Genomic DNA, 17,237 nt, shown 5'->3' with positions numbered 1-17,237 from the left:
ACCATCATGAAGAGACTCGTTAGCAGCTCAGTTCCTGAGATGCCAGAGGTCTGTATGACCCAGCTTCCCTGGGAGCTCCCCCTAGGAGCCCCTTGGCAGAGAGATAGGAGAGGAAACTTGTTCTCATCGTGTGCACTGAGGGAAATCAGGACCCGACGGACTCCTGCAACAAGCATGTCTACACCCAGAATAACCCTGCAGAATAGCCCTGGATAATTATTGAGGGCATGGTGCCACACTGCTGCAAGTAACCTCTTTCTGCTCCTGGAGCCAGCTCATTCTGCGTTTGATCCAGGATCCCAAGAGGAGGGGGGGCTGACCAGTGGAGACAGACCCAGCAGGGACCCTTCTCCTCCTGGGGCCTTGGCAGGAGACAAGAACAGCCACGACAACTGTCCCCAGCAGGGCTGGGATCCTCCAGCAGCCCTGAACCACCACAGAAGGGCTCTAAGCTCTTCCAGCTCTCAGCTCCCTCAAGAGGGTGGAGAAAAAGAGGGAAAATAAATGAAAGGCTAATGAGAAGAGGGAATAAAACTGCGCAGCGAGATGAAAGCTTTCTGCCATGGGCGATGGAATCTCTCCAGCCCAGCCTGGCAGATGGTGCAGAGCAGCTTTTATGGGAGACAGATAGAGAGATAGAGAGATAGATGGAGAGATGGAGAGAGAGTTGGGTTCGGGGTATTTTGCTGGAAAAGTTTTCAGCTTGTTTTGTGCTGGGTTCGAGTCCCTGATGCGAAGCAGCAAGTTCCAGTCCAAACAGGATTGGGAGGAATGAGGAGACCGTGGCAGGAAGAGTCAGGATGAAGCCGTTTCTCCTGCTGAAAGGCTGTCTGGAGAATCCTTCTGCCTTGGACTGTTCACCTCCAGCTCCTACCTATGGCTTGTCCTGGTGCTTCTCCTGCAGTGTCAGTGTCCACAGGCTTCCCAAAGATGCCTGTTGTTGCCTGCATTGCTCTCCGTGGAAGATCACCCCGACACAGCCCTGAATGTGAGGGCTGGCTGCACTGCTGCTGCCTGAGCCATGTACCACAGCTCCAGTGCAAAGCCAGCTCAGAACAAAGAGGGAGGTGATAGGAGAGAGCAGAGAGTGTGGAATGGAAACAGGAGTGGGACAAGAAAAAGAGGATTTAAAGGGAACAGCCTCTTCCCTTCCCCAGCTCCTGTGAAAGCCTTGTTGCTTAAAAACCTGATTCTGGCTATTTTAACTATTTGAGATTTTCCTCCCTGCAGCCAGGGCGGGGGGCCAGCAACCTCCACCCCAGCTCTGCTCTTGCCAGCAGAAGTTATTACTCTTTTTTGTTCCCTGACAACAACGCACTGTTAATTTTGCTGCTCCTGTTCCAACACGACCAGCTTTCCTCTCTCCCCTTTCCAGGCAGCGAGCGGGAGAATCGCAGACAATCTTTCCCATTGCTGCATGTAGATAGGTGCTAGGGCAGGGCTTGAGCCTGGCTGCATGTAAGCAGCAGAAAGGATCGTTTCTGGACCTCCAGGTGAGCACTGAGCTCGGGGAGTCGGCCAAGTGCAGTCAGGACCCTCAGGAGTTTTGTTCAGCCACCAGAAGTCCCATCAGAAACCTTCGGGGCCATCTATGTGAGCACAGACAGGACACCCACTCTGGCTGCTGCTCTCTAGAGAGGCAGGGATTGTGCTGACAACACACACGTGCACACACCAGAACACTCTCATTACAAACTGAAGGGCACTTCCCAGGTCCTTGCAAGGGGCAGCAGGAGGAAGGGAGGAACTTTTTCCCCAGGCCACAAAAGCTGTCAGCAGTTTTCCTTAAATAATGGTTTCTGCTTCCATCTGAGCCCTCCGGCCTCACAGGATGTATAACCAAGCAGCAACAAATAGAAGTAAGCATGAATTCCAGCTGGCTTCTCTTGAGCACCTCGTCTGATCCCCGTCTCCCTGTCTCTGGGTGCTCGGCCGCCACGGGAGCACCACGGGCAGTTTGTGCATGGTGGCAGCCCTGTGTGGGAATGGGAGCGATGAACCCTTAACCACGAGGGGTTTCTGACCTCGTGGCAGAGCTGTATCCACCTCTGGGGAGCAACTGCAGTTGGGCTTGGGGTGAAGGACAGAGGGATTTTGGCTGGGGTCAGGCGGAGAAGCCAACCCTTTGACTTGTGGTCACCAGATAGGAAGCTAAACCCCAAAATGCTGACAGGGTTATGGTACAGGTACGTGATGGAGAGCAGAGACAGCTCTTTCTTCCCAGCAGATCTGAGCATCTTACGTAGACATTCAGGATAACCATTAAGCCCCAGTCCATCTGCCATCACAGTCCTTCTCCAGCTGTAAGAATCTCAGCTATGATCCTGTTTCTTTCATTTTTATTGTTAGGTCGCAGAAGAATTTCAGGGTGTGGCCAGGCAGATCCAAATAATCTCTTTAGAGTGGTTTAAGTTCCTTCCATCAGCTGGCATGCAGTAACCAAGTGCACACTTGGTATTAGTCTGTTGCAACTGAATTTTGCAATCGGATAAACTGGAAGTGTCCGCAGTATCCCCACAGGTACTGGGTGGCTCCATTGGCAATATCCAGCTACATGCCCTATGGACTCGTCAGGCCAAAATCATGAATCATTCCCTGAAGTTGCTGAGTTTCAGACTTCACTCCCTGCCCTCTCCAGCCTATTGGCAATGCGGACTGGAGCATCTCAGATCTCAGCAAACCGCTGCTGTGATTCCCTGTTTAGGCCTCCACTAAGAGAATATTTCCATGCACATTGAGATATTTGCTCCTGTTGGAGCCCTACCACTTCTCACGAGCCTGGGAAGAATTCAGGAGCTCCCCAGCCAGGGTGCTCCCAGGCCACTGCCACATCCTCGTCACCTGCCAAGATGTCAGAAGGAAGAGTAGAGAGAAAAAAATCCGTGACATACGTGCAAACAGAGCCTTTCAAATCTTCTTGTCGTAGCACATTAAGGAGTGTTGATTTATGATTGTAAAGGCATCAAATAAATGTTTAGTGCAGCGCCTGGTGCCAAAAATGAATAATTTGAGAGAAAAAGTGGAAACGGTTAATGATAGCCTTGTTCCAAGCCAGCTGCTCCGTGCTCCCTCCTTCAGCTGCCCGATGTTTCCTGCAGCCGTTTGAAATGTTCTCCTGCCCATCATGCTTAAACAGCAATACACCAAAGAGCTATGATACAACTGAAAACAATACTGTTAATTAAAACTTTTTGGCTTTGGACCAGACATGAGAGTTGAGAGGGGTTCACGCCACTCTGATCTGTAAGCCCTTCAGGATGCACAAGCGCACGTGCTCTCACCACTGCAAGTGCCTCCCATGCAAAGCATTTCCCAGCAGTAAGGGTCTGCATCACTGCTGGTGCTTGGCAGGAGAATTCACCCTGATTTTTATTTGTGTGAGGAAGCAGGGCTTCCCTGAGTGAGGAACAAATGCCATGGAACAGCAGGAGGTGCAGGGAATGGACAAAAGAATTCACGGGTGTCAGACTTGAGGGCCATCAGCAAGTCATGCATTACATACATAATTTCCATCATCTGTAAAATAATTGTGCAAATGGTCTAGAGTCGTTTTTCACCAAAGGTAAAGAGTCAAGGCATGTGGTGAGGACTATTATCAGACAAGACATGGAAACTCAAACCTCAGCTCCATCCTTTCCACACTTTTGTCTACTCAGCTTAGGCCAAAAAGAGGCAATTATGATGATTTTCATTTAAACTCTACTTTATAAAAGCCATATTTTCCCTCCTGCATCTAACCTATTCCCTGCAGTTAAACAATATTCATTTTTTAGAAAACCCTCAAATCTTGCAGGTGTTAGGGGACTGACCCCATCTCTCAGCAAGGGTTAAATAATGCACCGACATTACTATCAACAATGTACCTTATTTTTAGCCTCAATGCATTTGTTCTAGCGGCAGAAGAGAGGGTATTTCCCAAGACAGACGGCAAAGTTTTGTCAAAACACTGTAAATTACAAAGAGCAAGGTTCAACACGGGGAAAATAGGAGTTGAGACATGTTAAGAGGCCGAACTTGTGCCAGTGCACACAGAACGTTTCTGACTTAGAGGCATAAGAAAGGCTTTGTTTTCACCGTCCTGCAGCCTTTCTCACCAAGCGCCTCACCACAAGGTCTTCACACCCCTCAGCTGAGGTGGGCATCAGGTGGGTGACACATCCCTCGGGGTCCCTGCAGGCAGAGGAGGGAGAGCAGCCCTTCCACCCAGCGACCCGCAGTGGCAGATGCTCTCTGTGGGTACCTGTTGTCTCCTCTGACCCCAACAGGAGCAGGGACCAGCCCCACTAGGCAGGCTCACACTGGGCACACAGGGATTTGATCAGCCCTTGTTCTCCTTGGACGCTGAGTCTTGAAGCTCAAAGGTGTTTTTTTTTTTTCCTTGGCAGGTCTGATTTCTACAACTTCGCGGCAGCTGGATCGAGAATACAAGGCTGAACATATCCTAGAGGTGGGTAATGATGATTGTAATTAGCTTTATTTACTTACAAGTGTATTAAGTCCTCAAAGAACTTTCCTTGCAAGTTGGAGCACAGAGAAAGAATCTCATCCCATCAGCTCCCAACTGCTGGGAAACTTAATTAAATGGTGTGCGTTGCCGTAAGAGACAGCTGCAGCAGGACTGCAGGGTTTATTATTTCCTTGCTGAAGACTGGAGCAAAAGGCCTGTTCTGGAAGCTGTGGGAATGTAGGAAGAGGGCTGGAATTGTCCTCTAGCAGGATGGATAATAAATTGCCGAAGAAAGAGGAATCCACCGTCATTTATCTCGCTGTACCGAACATCATTCTGTAGCTTTGCACTGCCTGCCCCCATCCCTAGCCGCTCCGAGCTATAGGTATTTACATTATAGGGATCTCAGGCTGTTTCAGGCTGTCAGGGTGATTGAGGATAAAACATTTCTGTCTGCAGTGCAACAAGCTGGGAGCATGCACAGGCACAGCAAAGCAAGGGTGGGCAATAACTTGCTCAGCCGTTGCAATACAGGCTGAGCTTTTTGGTTGTGTGGCCCCTAATGACAATGGCCTGACCTCGCAGTGGGGTCTGACCCACTGCCCTGGCCTCGCAGTGGGATCTGACCCACTCCTTGCCCTGCTCATGGCACGTGCCATCTACTTGCACAAGCCTTGCAAGGTACAGCCACCAGGTTTTGCTCTGTAGAAAGGAGCAATGTCTGAAAACATTGAGGTACAAACGTAGATCCATGTGAAAACCCTATCATCCTTCAGGATGAGGGAAATAGGTAACGTTCATTACCTTCGGCCTGAAGGCTGGCAGCTCACAGCCCAGGTGACAATGAGCAGCTCTATCACCTTCTCCTTTGGCTTGCTGGCAGGTGGCTGTTTCCGACAACGGGGACCCAGCCCTGAAGTCCACCAGCAGAGTCGTGATACAAGTCCTGGATGCCAACGACAGTCCCCCCACTTTCCCCCACAAGCTCTTCATGGTGCAGCTCCCCGAGAGAGAAGCCTCGGAGACACCACTGCCGGTCTACAGGCTGATCGCTTCTGACCGTGACCAGGGCCAGAACAGCCAGGTCACCTACACCATCGAGGAGGAGGAGGAGGGGATATTCACCATCAACCCCACAACTGGCGTGGTGTTCTCCAGGAAGGCTTTTCCTGCCTCCGAATACAACATACTGACGGTGAGAGGAGAGGGAAACAGGGAGTGGGTGGAGAGGGAAGGGTGCAGAAACAGAAAAGATAAAAGAAGGAAAGAGGTGGATGAAATACAGAGGTGGGAGGAGATTTTGTATGAGATAAGGGTGGGCTAGAGAGAGAGAAAGTGGGAGGGAGGGCATGAGAGGTGATGCAGAAGGGAAGAAGCTTTAGAAAATTGAGGAGAAGATTGAAATGGACCATCCCATGCGCCGTCAGAGATGGACATGGTGATCCACAATCCCATCTGGATGTGGACCCAAACATGAACAGCCCTCGAGTTTCAGGGTTAGGGCTCACCCATTTCTGTGGGTCTTCACAAGCTTTGTGACCCAGGCCCCCGCTGTGCATTCAGCTCGGCAGGCGTGCTTGATGGCCAAGAGGCATTCGGGTCGCTCAGCTCCACCTAGGCCAGAGCACGGCCTACTGGGACCAGATGTATTCTGTGGGACTTTGGGTGCCTAAAATTCCCGGTGGGTGGGAGAAGCAGCTTCCTAGGGGGCTTTAACCACCCCAGTCAGCCCCGGTTCTTGCAGCAGATTGCCAAACCAGCCCTCACCCTGCCTCTCCCGGCAGGTCAAGGCAACGGACGGTGGCAGCCCCCCGCTCTCCTCCCACGTGCGGCTTCACATCAGCTGGGTCGCCCGGCCCGGCCCTTCCTCGGAGCCGCTGGCTTTCGACGAGCCCCACTTTAACTTCGCCGTCATGGAGACGGATCCCGTGAACCACATGGTGGGAGTGATCAGCATCGAGATGGGCCCCAGCCAAGTGTGGTTCAATATCACAGGTGAGGCACAGAGACTGCACCCGCACAAGGGTGTCCAGAGCGCTCGGCCCGGCTCCCTCAGCTTCCAGGGAAAGCTGAGGGACATTTGGGTTACGGTAAAGCACCCTGTGAGGATCCACGGTCTGGTTGGGTCCTACAGACAGCCCCGTCTCTGCCTGCCTGCAGAGCCCACGGTCCCACCAGGGAGCTGAGAAGGAAGGGCTCCTCATGGAGCTGGTTGGACCTGCCTGGTGGGGCCATCGCTTCCACCTCGCAGCGTCCTGGGGGTGATGTAGACATGAAACCAAAGTGGCTCTAGGGCCTCCTCTGAGACACAGGATGCCAGGGCAGAGGGGACGTGGGCTGTCACCCCCCAGGGACTCTCATCAGGCAGTGGGCGTGCAGAACTGGTCCTACAAACGAGGGCCAATTGTGCTCAGGTAATTTGGTGTTTTGAAGTGTTGCCCCAATCTGCCTCGCACAGCCTCTTCCTGACACTGCCTGCAGGGCTAGCCCTCGTCAAACAAAGCCTTAATTGGGCGAGTGAATAGCTTTCTCCGTTAGAATGTCAGGGCAGGGATAATGGTGCGTAAATACAATTAAGCAACGGGAGATACAAGGCTGCAAGGAGCAGGCAGTATCAGCGCGAGGCTTATCTGGCAGCAGCAGTGCCTGCGTGGGTTTGCAGCATTAACGACGCCTTCCTCTGAACCTTATCCCATCCTGAACCTGCTGAGCACTTGCCTGTGTGCTCGGTCTCGTCTTTGGTGGTCCCTGGTGCCCGACGTGCCAGTCAGGGTGCTGTTGGTGTGTGTAGCAGGGGAAGAGGACAGGCCCTCATTTCACCAGCTCGGCGTCCCAGCAGTGGGCGGTCAGGCAGCTGAGGCAGAGATCCAGGAGCCCTCATCTCCATGCTCAAAATCTTGCCTTTCCCAGTCCACAAGGGCTCTGTCACTGGGCTGGTGGTGCTGGCAAAAACTCTCACAAAGCAGCATTTCAATGGCTCTCCTTTCCTGGGCTTCCTCTTTGCCTTTGGCACCACGCAGAGGGAACCCTTCTGTCTTCTGTCAGGGAAAGGCATCCATGGGTCCCTCCCTTTTCCTCTGTCTCTGCTTCCTTCTGTCTCCTTCCCAGCAGGAAGGTGCTGCTCCAGATGGCTGGCAACCCCTGCATTTCTCCCGCAAGGGAAGGTGTGTCAATTAACAACCAGCCAACATTTTCCCAGCTGGTAAGAGCATAAAACAAAACCCAGTGCACCTGGTAGCCAAGAATGGAGGAGCTGAGAGCTGGGATACAGTGGCAGAAAGCTGCTTCTGTCTAGCCAAATCTCAGAACAACATAGTGGTGCTTCATCTGTGATGGGGAACTAGGGAGCCACCAGCAAGTGAGGTGTGCGAATGGACATCGTGAGGGGCAGCCTGCTGGTGCTGAGCTGCTGGGGCCGTGGTTCCCGGCACTATGGAGCCATCTGGGATGGAGGCAGTGGGCTCTGCTCACCCTGCAAGCACCGTCTGCTTCCCCAACTGTTCCAGATCTGGGCTGCTTCAGGAGCTCGCAGGCTCCCAGCCGTGGCAATGAAGATCACTGCTGGCATGCCCATGGTGTCACCTTGAAGTGGAGGCCAGCAGGAGCATTGTTCAGCCCTGCAGGCACCTGCTCCATGTGATGCAGCGCAGCTGGAGGCCTTGTGCAAATAAATCAATGCTCAGATGTGTCTGTTGCAAATCCAGCCAGGACATCACATGCATATGTGCATCCATTCTCCTCTCCTCCCCCTCCTTTTCTCTGATTTCCCTCATCTTTCCTCCCGTACTCCTTTGTCATTATCCATTACTACCTCCTTGTCCAGCTTCTCCATGTCTTCCCCGTCTCTTGCGTCCACCCCTCACATTTTGTATTGATTTTCCAGATCTGGAGGAAACCTTGCCTATGGCACTGCCTCCAACTAGCTGAGTGCCAGGGGTAAATGCCTACACACCCCCATTCCAGGTGTACTGCCTGGCATGCCACGTATCTCTGTGGCTGGGCGTGAGCTTGGTGTGTGGTTTGTGTACAGTGTCTGGAGGGGAGATCCTCATCCTTCAGATCTCCTGGCAGCTCCTGGAATCCCTTTGCCATGCAGGTGCTTGTAGCTTGCTCCAGACAGAAATGTAGCTGTAACTCTCCCACCATTTCCTTTTTTTTTTTTCATTTCTCTCTTATTTCAGGTGGCGATGATGACATGGATTTTGATATTGAGAAGAGTACAGGTAGTATGGTTATTGCAAGAGCCCTTGATGCAAGGAAAAAGTCAAGCTATAACCTGACAGTAGAAGTCACCGATGGGTCCACTACCATCAAAACTCAGGTAATCCTTTCTGCTTTAGTAGAAACCCATTGAGAATGAGTATATGCCAAAGGGAATCTTCCTTCTGACTCCACTGATCAGGTGCCAGGTACAAGAATCTCATTACACCATGATCTATCATTACACAGTGACACAAGTCTTGCACAAGTCCCAGCCTAAGATGTTTTTTTATGTTGTTGGAAACACAAACAGTCTAGGAAAGCCACGTCCTTTCCTGCTGATATATAGGGACACAGCTACACCACTGGCCAAGCTGGGATGGCAGCACACACTCAGCCCTCAGCTCGCTCTCAGCTGCTCAGACCAAATTACAGCATGGCTGGAACAACATACTAAGACGTAAAGTAAATGTGTGTGCAGCTAGGTCATGCTTGGGTCTGTGGGACCACAGCCTGGGACTCGCTGCCTTGTGTAAACCCAGCGCAGACACCACTTCAGGAGGTGAGGTCAGGTCCTGCCCTGCGCTGCTCCAGCACATGGAGCACTAACAGCATAACAGCACGGAGCTGCCTGGGGCTGAGCGGGGCAAACGCAGAGGTGCTGTGTCCTCGGAGCTGCCACATGAAAACAAGAGCAGGTGAAAGGAGGCACGTTGCTCTCAGGCATGTCCCTGAGCCCCCGTTCCTGTGGCTGCTGAGGTTCACGTATCTTTAGCTACCCTCAGGAGGGGTGTTCAGGGCTTGATCTTTCACCGACCGTTTTCTCCATAACTAAGATGCAGCCAGAAATGCAGCCCTCCCTACCGAGGAAGGCCTAGATCATGAGTCACCCACCAGTGACGCTTATCGTGGGAAATTGGCTGGGGAGGTTTGTGGGGGATGATGAATGAGGAGCGCTTCTGTTCCTGTGAAACGCGCTGCTAATGGAGAGCTATCTCAACTATCTTCAGGTATTGCTCCAAATAAACAAACAAAGCCCTGCCTTGCCTGGTGTGCATTCCCTGCCACCTTGCATCTCATCCCCAAGTTTATTTTGGCACTCAAGGCCCCTGGCAGATGTCAGGAAACCTGCTGGTGCAAAACACCCATGGCATGTTCAGGTTTGTTAAAGGAAACAAATTACTACCCTTGCCTGGGACTTCCTCAGATGCAGTCAACAAGTCAGTATGGGGGTGAGGGACAGTCAGGGTGTGAGACCAAACAGAAGAAACTAGGTGACTTTGCAGCTAGGACTCAGGCAGGCCATTCTCAGAGCTTTGCTCTCAAAGGGGAAGATTTGTCTAAAAAGTGCAGATCATGAACTTTGATTTTGCATTGCTTCTCCACACACGTGAAGAAGGCACAGCAGGGGTTCCCAGTCACCATGGTCCAAGCGTTGGAGATGCTGTGATGGTTACAGGGCTCAGAGCACTGTCCCACCTAAGAGGGAACAGGAGATGAGATTTTGCATGTCTCCATAAATCACAGCTCTCAAGGCTCTGCTGCCCTCACTGTGCTGTCTCCCCAACAGGCCTTTATCCACGTGATTGACATCAACCAGCACCGTCCCCAGTTCCTGGAGAGCCATTACGAGGTGAGGATACCTGAAGATACCCCCTCGGGGAGGGAAATCCTTCAAGTCAGCGCAACAGACAAGGACAAAGGCAAGGGGCTCATCTACACCATTCATGGCAGCGTGGACCCCAAAAGCACAAGACTTTTCCAGCTGGATCCTAGCAGCGGGGTCCTCACAACAGCAGAAGGCTTCAGTTCCCAGCCCATGCCACAACACACCCTAACAGTGATGGTGAGTCCTAGCCAAACCCTGCCAAATCCCTCAGTTTCACCAGGATATACAGGTTGGTGAAAAAAATCAGACTGGTTCAAGTCTTTGAAGGAGAATTTGCCTAGAGTGACAAGGAAGAGGAAAGCAGGGTGTTAAATTTTACTATATAAATCTAATTAACAACATAACCGTGAAATGCGCCCTTCACCCAGCTACTTTCATCAGACAGCCACTGGGTTCTTGTACCAGGAACACCAATAATTGTTAATTTTTGCTTTCGACTCCATGGTTGTTCTTTGGCTCTGAAACTTGCAGGAGGGGTTGGTATCGGTGAAACCCATCAGCCTCTGTAAGGGTCCTGACAAAATAGCGAGAGCCCAGTGCACAGAAGTCTGCCTGCTCCCTAAGTGTGACCATACCTGCTCTTCCTCCCTGTCATCCAGGTACGGGACCAGGAGGTGCCCATCAAGAGGAACTTTGTTCGGGTCATCATCCACGTGGAGAACTGCAACCTTCACCCCCCGCAGTTCAGCACCATCCATTACGAAGCAGAAGTGCTGGACTCAGCAGCGGTGGGCACAGAGGTTATACAAGTCAGAGCGCTCGATCAGGACCAAGGAGCCAATGCCGAAATCCACTACTCTCTTCAGGCAGGTGAGAGCCATGCAGCAAGGCAGTTTGGGCTATGAGCATGCCTCTGCTTCCGTGCTGTAGCTGGTGGCCAGCCAGCTGTCCAGCTTTCTCTGGTTGTTGCAAAAAACAGCAAACTGTGCATTTCTGAACTGTCATTCCCGTCCTATCCAGAGAAAATCTAGAGCAAGAATGTAATTTCCATGTTATGGAATGTTAGCGTCCTTCCTTAAGAAGACAGTTCAGTGTTGTGTCACTGATCTATGGTAAAATATGACCAGGCAAGTCAGAACAACTTAAAATCCGATCTTCCCATCCATCAGAATGGAGTGAGGATTTACTGTCCAGTACTTAGGTAAAACTACTCACTTTGCACAACTTCTGTCATCAATTCCAACAGTTCTACCAAGAAATACATCCTCAGAAAAGGGGAACAGCTTCTCAGCATTAACTGGTTGTCTTTTAGGGTCATACAAGCTCAGTGGGCAGGTATTTTATCATTTACTCTAAAGATTAAGACTTAAATACTTGTGGTTGTGCCACACGGCCTATTTAGCAGGCAAATTCTTTGCAGAAGATAAACCATCCGCCACTCCATCTTTCTCACTGCAATTGAGATCAAGGACTGGGGAATATAATTGCTCCTGAAGTATTGGTAATTATAAGCATGACAGGGCTTGAAGCAACTAGTACCGTCTGTGCTGCCATGTTCTGCACACAAGGCAGAAGTTTCAAGCACAAGCTCTGACACCACTAAATATGCTCAAATCAGAAGGGCATTTATTCTCTAATTTACATTTTGATTGATTTAAATGTTAGCCCATAGATCTCAATGAGTTCATTGTTCTTAGAATGAAAATTATTTAGAAATTAATGAAGAAGATTGTTGTCTCTCAATTAAAGAAACAGATGTTAATTAGGTCTGAAATTAAGAGCATCTGTAGAAAAGAGGCACGGAAAGCCTAGAGCAAGAGGGTGTTTTCATTCTTTACTTTGTCATTTTTCTTCTTGCAGGTAATGGGGAAGGTTTCTTCAGCATTGACCCACATTCTGGAATTATTACAGTTGCCCAGAAACTGGACCCATCCAAGCAAGAGAGATTTACACTCATTGTAAAGGCAGAAGACCAAGGGTTCCCCCAGCTTAAAGATTCTGCTACAGTGCATGTCCGCATTAGACCCTCTGATCGGACCCCTCCAAAATTTCCAGAGCCTGAATACATCACAGAGATCAGTGAATCCACTGCTGTTGGCTCTCCTCTGATCCAGGTTTCAGCCACAAGCTTGTCACCAGTCAGCTATGAAATAAAAGATGGAAACGGAGATGGAGTGTTTTCCATGAACTATCAGTCAGGCCTTATTTCCACCCAGAAGAGCTTAGATTTCGAGCAGGTGTCTTTTTACCAGTTGAAAGTCCGTGGCACCAACATGGCTGGAGCTTTTATGGACACAATGGTGCTTATCTATGTCATCGATGAGAATGACAATGTGCCTATCTTCGTTAAGCCTGCCTTCACTGGCTGGATCATGGAGAACGCTCCATCACAAACCATGGTTCTGGATGAGAGCAATGCTCCCCTGGTGACCCACGCAACAGATGTTGACCAAGACTCCAATGCTTTGCTGGTCTATGAGATTTTGGAACCAGAAGCACTGAAATATTTTACAGTAGATCCCAGCACAGGGACCCTTACCAGTCGTGCTGATATAGACTATGAGCTTACCCCAGTTTTCCACTTCAGTGTACACGCACATGACAGTGGAAGTCCCAGCTTATTTGCATCCAAGCCAGCCAAGGTGACAATCCATGTTAAAGATGTGAATGACTCGCCTCCAGTCTTTGTCAAAGACACTTACGAGCTTTCTGTCCTGTTACCTGTCCATCCAGGGATGGAGCTTTTGTCAGTGCAGGCAAAAGATGCAGATTCAGAGGTGACCTACAGCATTGTGGAAGGGAACCTTGATAATGCTTTCTATATTCATCCACTCACTGGTCTCATCTCCATTCTCAATGCTACCGGCTTGGGAAGCCACCGTGAGCTCACGGTCAGAGCTGGTGATGGCTTATATAAGAGCACTGCTCTGGTTAAACTAAATTTAACTCAAGTACAAGGTTCTGGCTTAAAATTTGATCAGGATGTATACACAGCAACTGTGATGGAGAACTCTACAGATGAGAAGACTCTCACTGTTCTTGGGGTCAAGGGCTATCAGCTAAATGAACCGCTCTTCTACTCACTTTTGAACGGGAAGGAAAGATTCAAAATGATCCAGGCATCTGGAGTACTCCAGACCAAGGGTGTGAAATTTGACCGTGAAACCCAAGACATGCACGAGGTAGCGGTGGAGGTGAAGGACAACAGGAAACCACCGAGAGTGTCCCAAGCCACGGTCAAAGTTTATGTAGAGGATGTCAATGACAATCCACCCCAGTTTGAGAACGTGCCGTACTACACCTCGGTGCAGGACGGCACGGAGCCAGGTGATGTACTCTTTCAGGTATCAGCAACAGATAAAGACATAGGGAATAACGCGGCCATTACCTACTCATTCGCAGAGGACTACAAGTATTTTTGGATCGACCCCTACCTAGGAGACATCTCACTAAAGATGCCCCTTGACTATCAAGCACTGAATAAATACAGCCTCCGAGTCATTGCTAAGGACAAAGGCGAGCCTCCGCTCCTCGCTGAAGAGGAGGTTGTGATCAGCGTGAGGAATAAATCCAACCCTCTGTTCCAAAGCCTGTATTACCGAGTGAAGGTGCCAGAAAACATCCCCCTGTACACCTCTATCCTCCACATACAGGCCCGCAGCCCTGAGGGCTTGCGCCTCATCTACAACATTGTGGAAGAAGACTCCCTGAAGCTGTTCAGCACCGACTTCAAAACCGGTGTCCTTACTGTCACAGGCCAGCTGGACTATGAGCTGCAGACAAAACACACGTTCACTGTTAGAGCCACAGACACAGCGCTTGGATCCTTTTCAGAAGCCAGGGTAGAGGTGGAGGTAGAGGACATTAACGACAACCCACCGGTGTTTTCTCAGATGATCTACACAGCGTCTGTCTCAGAGAGTATGCCCGCGCATACCCCTGTTATCCAGATCTTTGCTTCTGATAAAGATTCAGGCAGAAACAAAGTTGTCTCCTATCAGATATTGGATGATGGTTCAGATGCTACCAAGTTCTTTAATATTGATGCCAGCACAGGGCAAATAACAACAGCTCAAGCGCTTGATTATGAAAAAAATCAGCAGTTTCGCATGAAAGTGAGAGCTGCAGACCATGGGATGCCCCCACTTAGCAGCGATGCCCTGGTAATTGTGGATGTGATGGACATCAATGACAATCCTCCCGAGTTCAGCCAGCTTCAGTATGAAGCCAAGGTAAGCGAAATGGCTACGTGTGGGCACATTGTGATAAAAGTCCAGGCCCTGGACCCCGACAGCGGAGACACCACCCGACTGGAATATGTGATACTCTCAGGCAACGACAACAGACATTTCACCATCAACAGCACCTCTGGAATAATATCCATGTTCAACCGCTGCAAAAAGGACTTGGAGTCATCTTACAATCTCAGAGTGTCTGCTTCAGATGGTGTTTTCAAGAGCACGGTGCCAGTGTATATCAACACCACCAATGCCAACAAATACAGCCCCTCTTTTCGGCAGAATGTGTACGAGGCAGAGCTGGCAGAAAATGCTGAGATAGGTACCAAAGTGATTGAGCTGCTGGCTATCGACCCAGACGGTGGCCCATATGGCACTATAGACTACACCATCATAAATAAACTTGCTGATGAGAAGTTCTCCATAGATAACAAAGGCCACATTACCACGCTGCAAAAACTGGACAGGGAAAACTCCACCGAGAGAGTCATTGCCATTAAAGTCATGGCCAAGGATGGGGGCGGGAAGGTGGCGTTCTGCACTGTCAAAATAATCCTTACAGATGAGAATGACAACCCACCTCAGTTCAAAGCGTCTGAATACACACTGTCCATCCAGTCCAACGTAAGCAAGGGCTCCCCCGTCATTCAGGTACTGGCTTATGATGCCGATGAAGGTGCAAATGCAGATGTCATTTACTCCGTTGACTCCGTGGAAGATGTGGCAGAAGACCTTGTTGAGATCAATGCTGCCACTGGGGTGGTTAAGGTGAAAGAGAGCCTTGTTGGGTTAGAAAACAGAGCCTTTAACTTCAAGGTGAAAGCTGAAGATGGCAGGCCCCCTCACTGGAACTCCCTTGTCCCAGTGAACCTTCAAATTGTCCCCAGGGAGGTGACATTGCCAAGGTTTTCTGAGCCCCTTTACACATTCTCAGCTTCTGAGGACCTTCCAGAAGGTTCGGAAATAGGGTCAGTCAAAGCTTTTGCAGAGGATCCCATCATATACAGCCTGGTGAAGGGAACCACCACAGAAAGTAACAAGGACGAGGTGTTCACGCTGGATGAACAAACAGGGGCTTTGAAAATCAAAAAGGCGGTGGATCACGAGACCACCAAGTGGTACCAGATTGATGTTATGGCTCACTGCTCGCATCAGGAGACTGAGCTGGTCTCCCTGGTCTCCGTGAATATCCAAGTGCAAGACATCAATGACAACAAACCTGTTTTTGAGGCAGATCCCTACAAAGCTTTTGTCATGGAGAACATGCCATCGGGAACCACAGTCATTCAAGTGACAGCTAACGACCAGGACACTGGAAGCGATGGGCAGGTGACCTACAGCTTGGAAGCAGAGTCTGGCAACCTCCGAGGACTCTTCACCATTGATGGAGAGAGTGGATGGATCACCACGCTGAAAGAGCTGGACTGTGAAACTCAGGAGACTTATCGTTTTTATGTGGTCGCCACTGACCATGGCAGGAAAGTCCAACTCTCCTCCCAAACCCTGGTGGAGGTGACTGTCTCTGATGAAAATGATAATGCCCCACAGTTCACGTCAGACTTCTATAAAGGATCGGTAATTGAGAACGCAGAGCCCGGGCAGGTGGTTGTCACTCTGAGCACCATCGATGCAGACATCTCTGAGCAGAACCGGCGGGTCACCTGCTACATTACCGGTGAGTTTGCCTGACTTTGTATCTTCTAAATGGGCAAGAATAATTAGAATATCATCACCAAGTGAGGCTTTGATACCTTGTCTTGTAAAATACTGATACAGAAACAGCATTACACTGACAGTCCTATCAGAAATAGTAGAGGAAGCCTGAGCTCTGCCAGGAGCAAGACTCTTTGGTTAACAGAGTCTAGGGTATCCAAAAATCTTTAAAAACTAATTCACAGCACTGTAATTTCATTTATTTACACTTTCCTGTTCACGTCAGTCTTTGTGAGTGTTTTGACTAACAAGAAACACCAAAGATGACTCTTGCATCCCTGCAGCATCAGTTGTGCCAACTGAAATTAACCACTGCAGTAAAACAACCAAAAGTTATACTGGAATGTTTGTTGTGCATCTACACAAGTAGAAGCTTGATTTTACAGTACTGTTTGACCCCAAAGGGGTCCTGGAACAGATACTTCAAATTAAAATGTTTGCTCAAACTCAAATGAAGACCCTTCAGGGTCAAAACATTTAACCAAATCATGCTGCAGCCTGTTATCTGTTATAGGAACCATTCAAAACAGGGGAGGAATGCTGGTACTTTCAGTTGGTTTATGGCATGCCTAGGAATTTCCAAGCCTTTGGGAGGAAAGAGGCAATTCATTTCTGTATTAGCGTTTCTGCCGTTTTTAAGGAAGCAGTAACTTCCAATTACTTTAAGCCTGAGAGAATGCACATTTGTGTTAGTGGTGAATACCATATATTCTTGCTGCTTTGTACTTAAAAGTGCCGGTCAAACTTTACACAAAAATACATAAATACAGCTGCAGTGTAGTGCTATAGCAGGAGGTGAACGCAGAGCCTGGCTTCCCGTGTTCACCTGCGCATTGATTTCAAGCACACTGGAGCTAAATCTGAGCAGGGGCTGGGGTCTCCCAGCATCAGAAGAGAGGCCAGCGGATGTCTCAGTGGTCTCCAGACTCACGACCACAACACCACTGCACACATAAAGCAGAAAGACAGTGAATGTAATTTACCTGGCTGCACGAGGCCCTTCAGAGCCTGGCATGAACAAGCCCTGCAG

The 17,237-nt window shown here is 49.8% G+C and overlaps 1 protein-coding gene across 1 annotated transcript in view; it reads left to right on the top strand.

Moving 5' to 3' along the window:
- FAT2 (FAT atypical cadherin 2) overlaps nt 1-17,237 on the top strand; it is a 54,561-nt gene that overhangs the window by 17,877 nt on the left and 19,447 nt on the right. The window contains exons 4-10 of the mRNA XM_068697767.1: nt 4,386-4,447; nt 5,331-5,642; nt 6,232-6,442; nt 8,629-8,768; nt 10,218-10,493; nt 10,916-11,126; nt 12,117-16,169. Coding sequence (XP_068553868.1) covers nt 4,386-4,447; nt 5,331-5,642; nt 6,232-6,442; nt 8,629-8,768; nt 10,218-10,493; nt 10,916-11,126; nt 12,117-16,169 — 5,265 coding nt within the window. The remainder of the gene's footprint in view (nt 1-4,385; nt 4,448-5,330; nt 5,643-6,231; nt 6,443-8,628; nt 8,769-10,217; nt 10,494-10,915; nt 11,127-12,116; nt 16,170-17,237) is intronic.

The sequence above is a fragment of the Anas acuta genome, chromosome 14 (genome assembly GCF_963932015.1).
Source record: "Anas acuta chromosome 14, bAnaAcu1.1, whole genome shotgun sequence".
In the NCBI taxonomy this organism is placed as follows: domain Eukaryota; kingdom Metazoa; phylum Chordata; class Aves; order Anseriformes; family Anatidae; genus Anas; species Anas acuta.
This window is presented reverse-complemented; position numbering and strand designations above follow the sequence as displayed.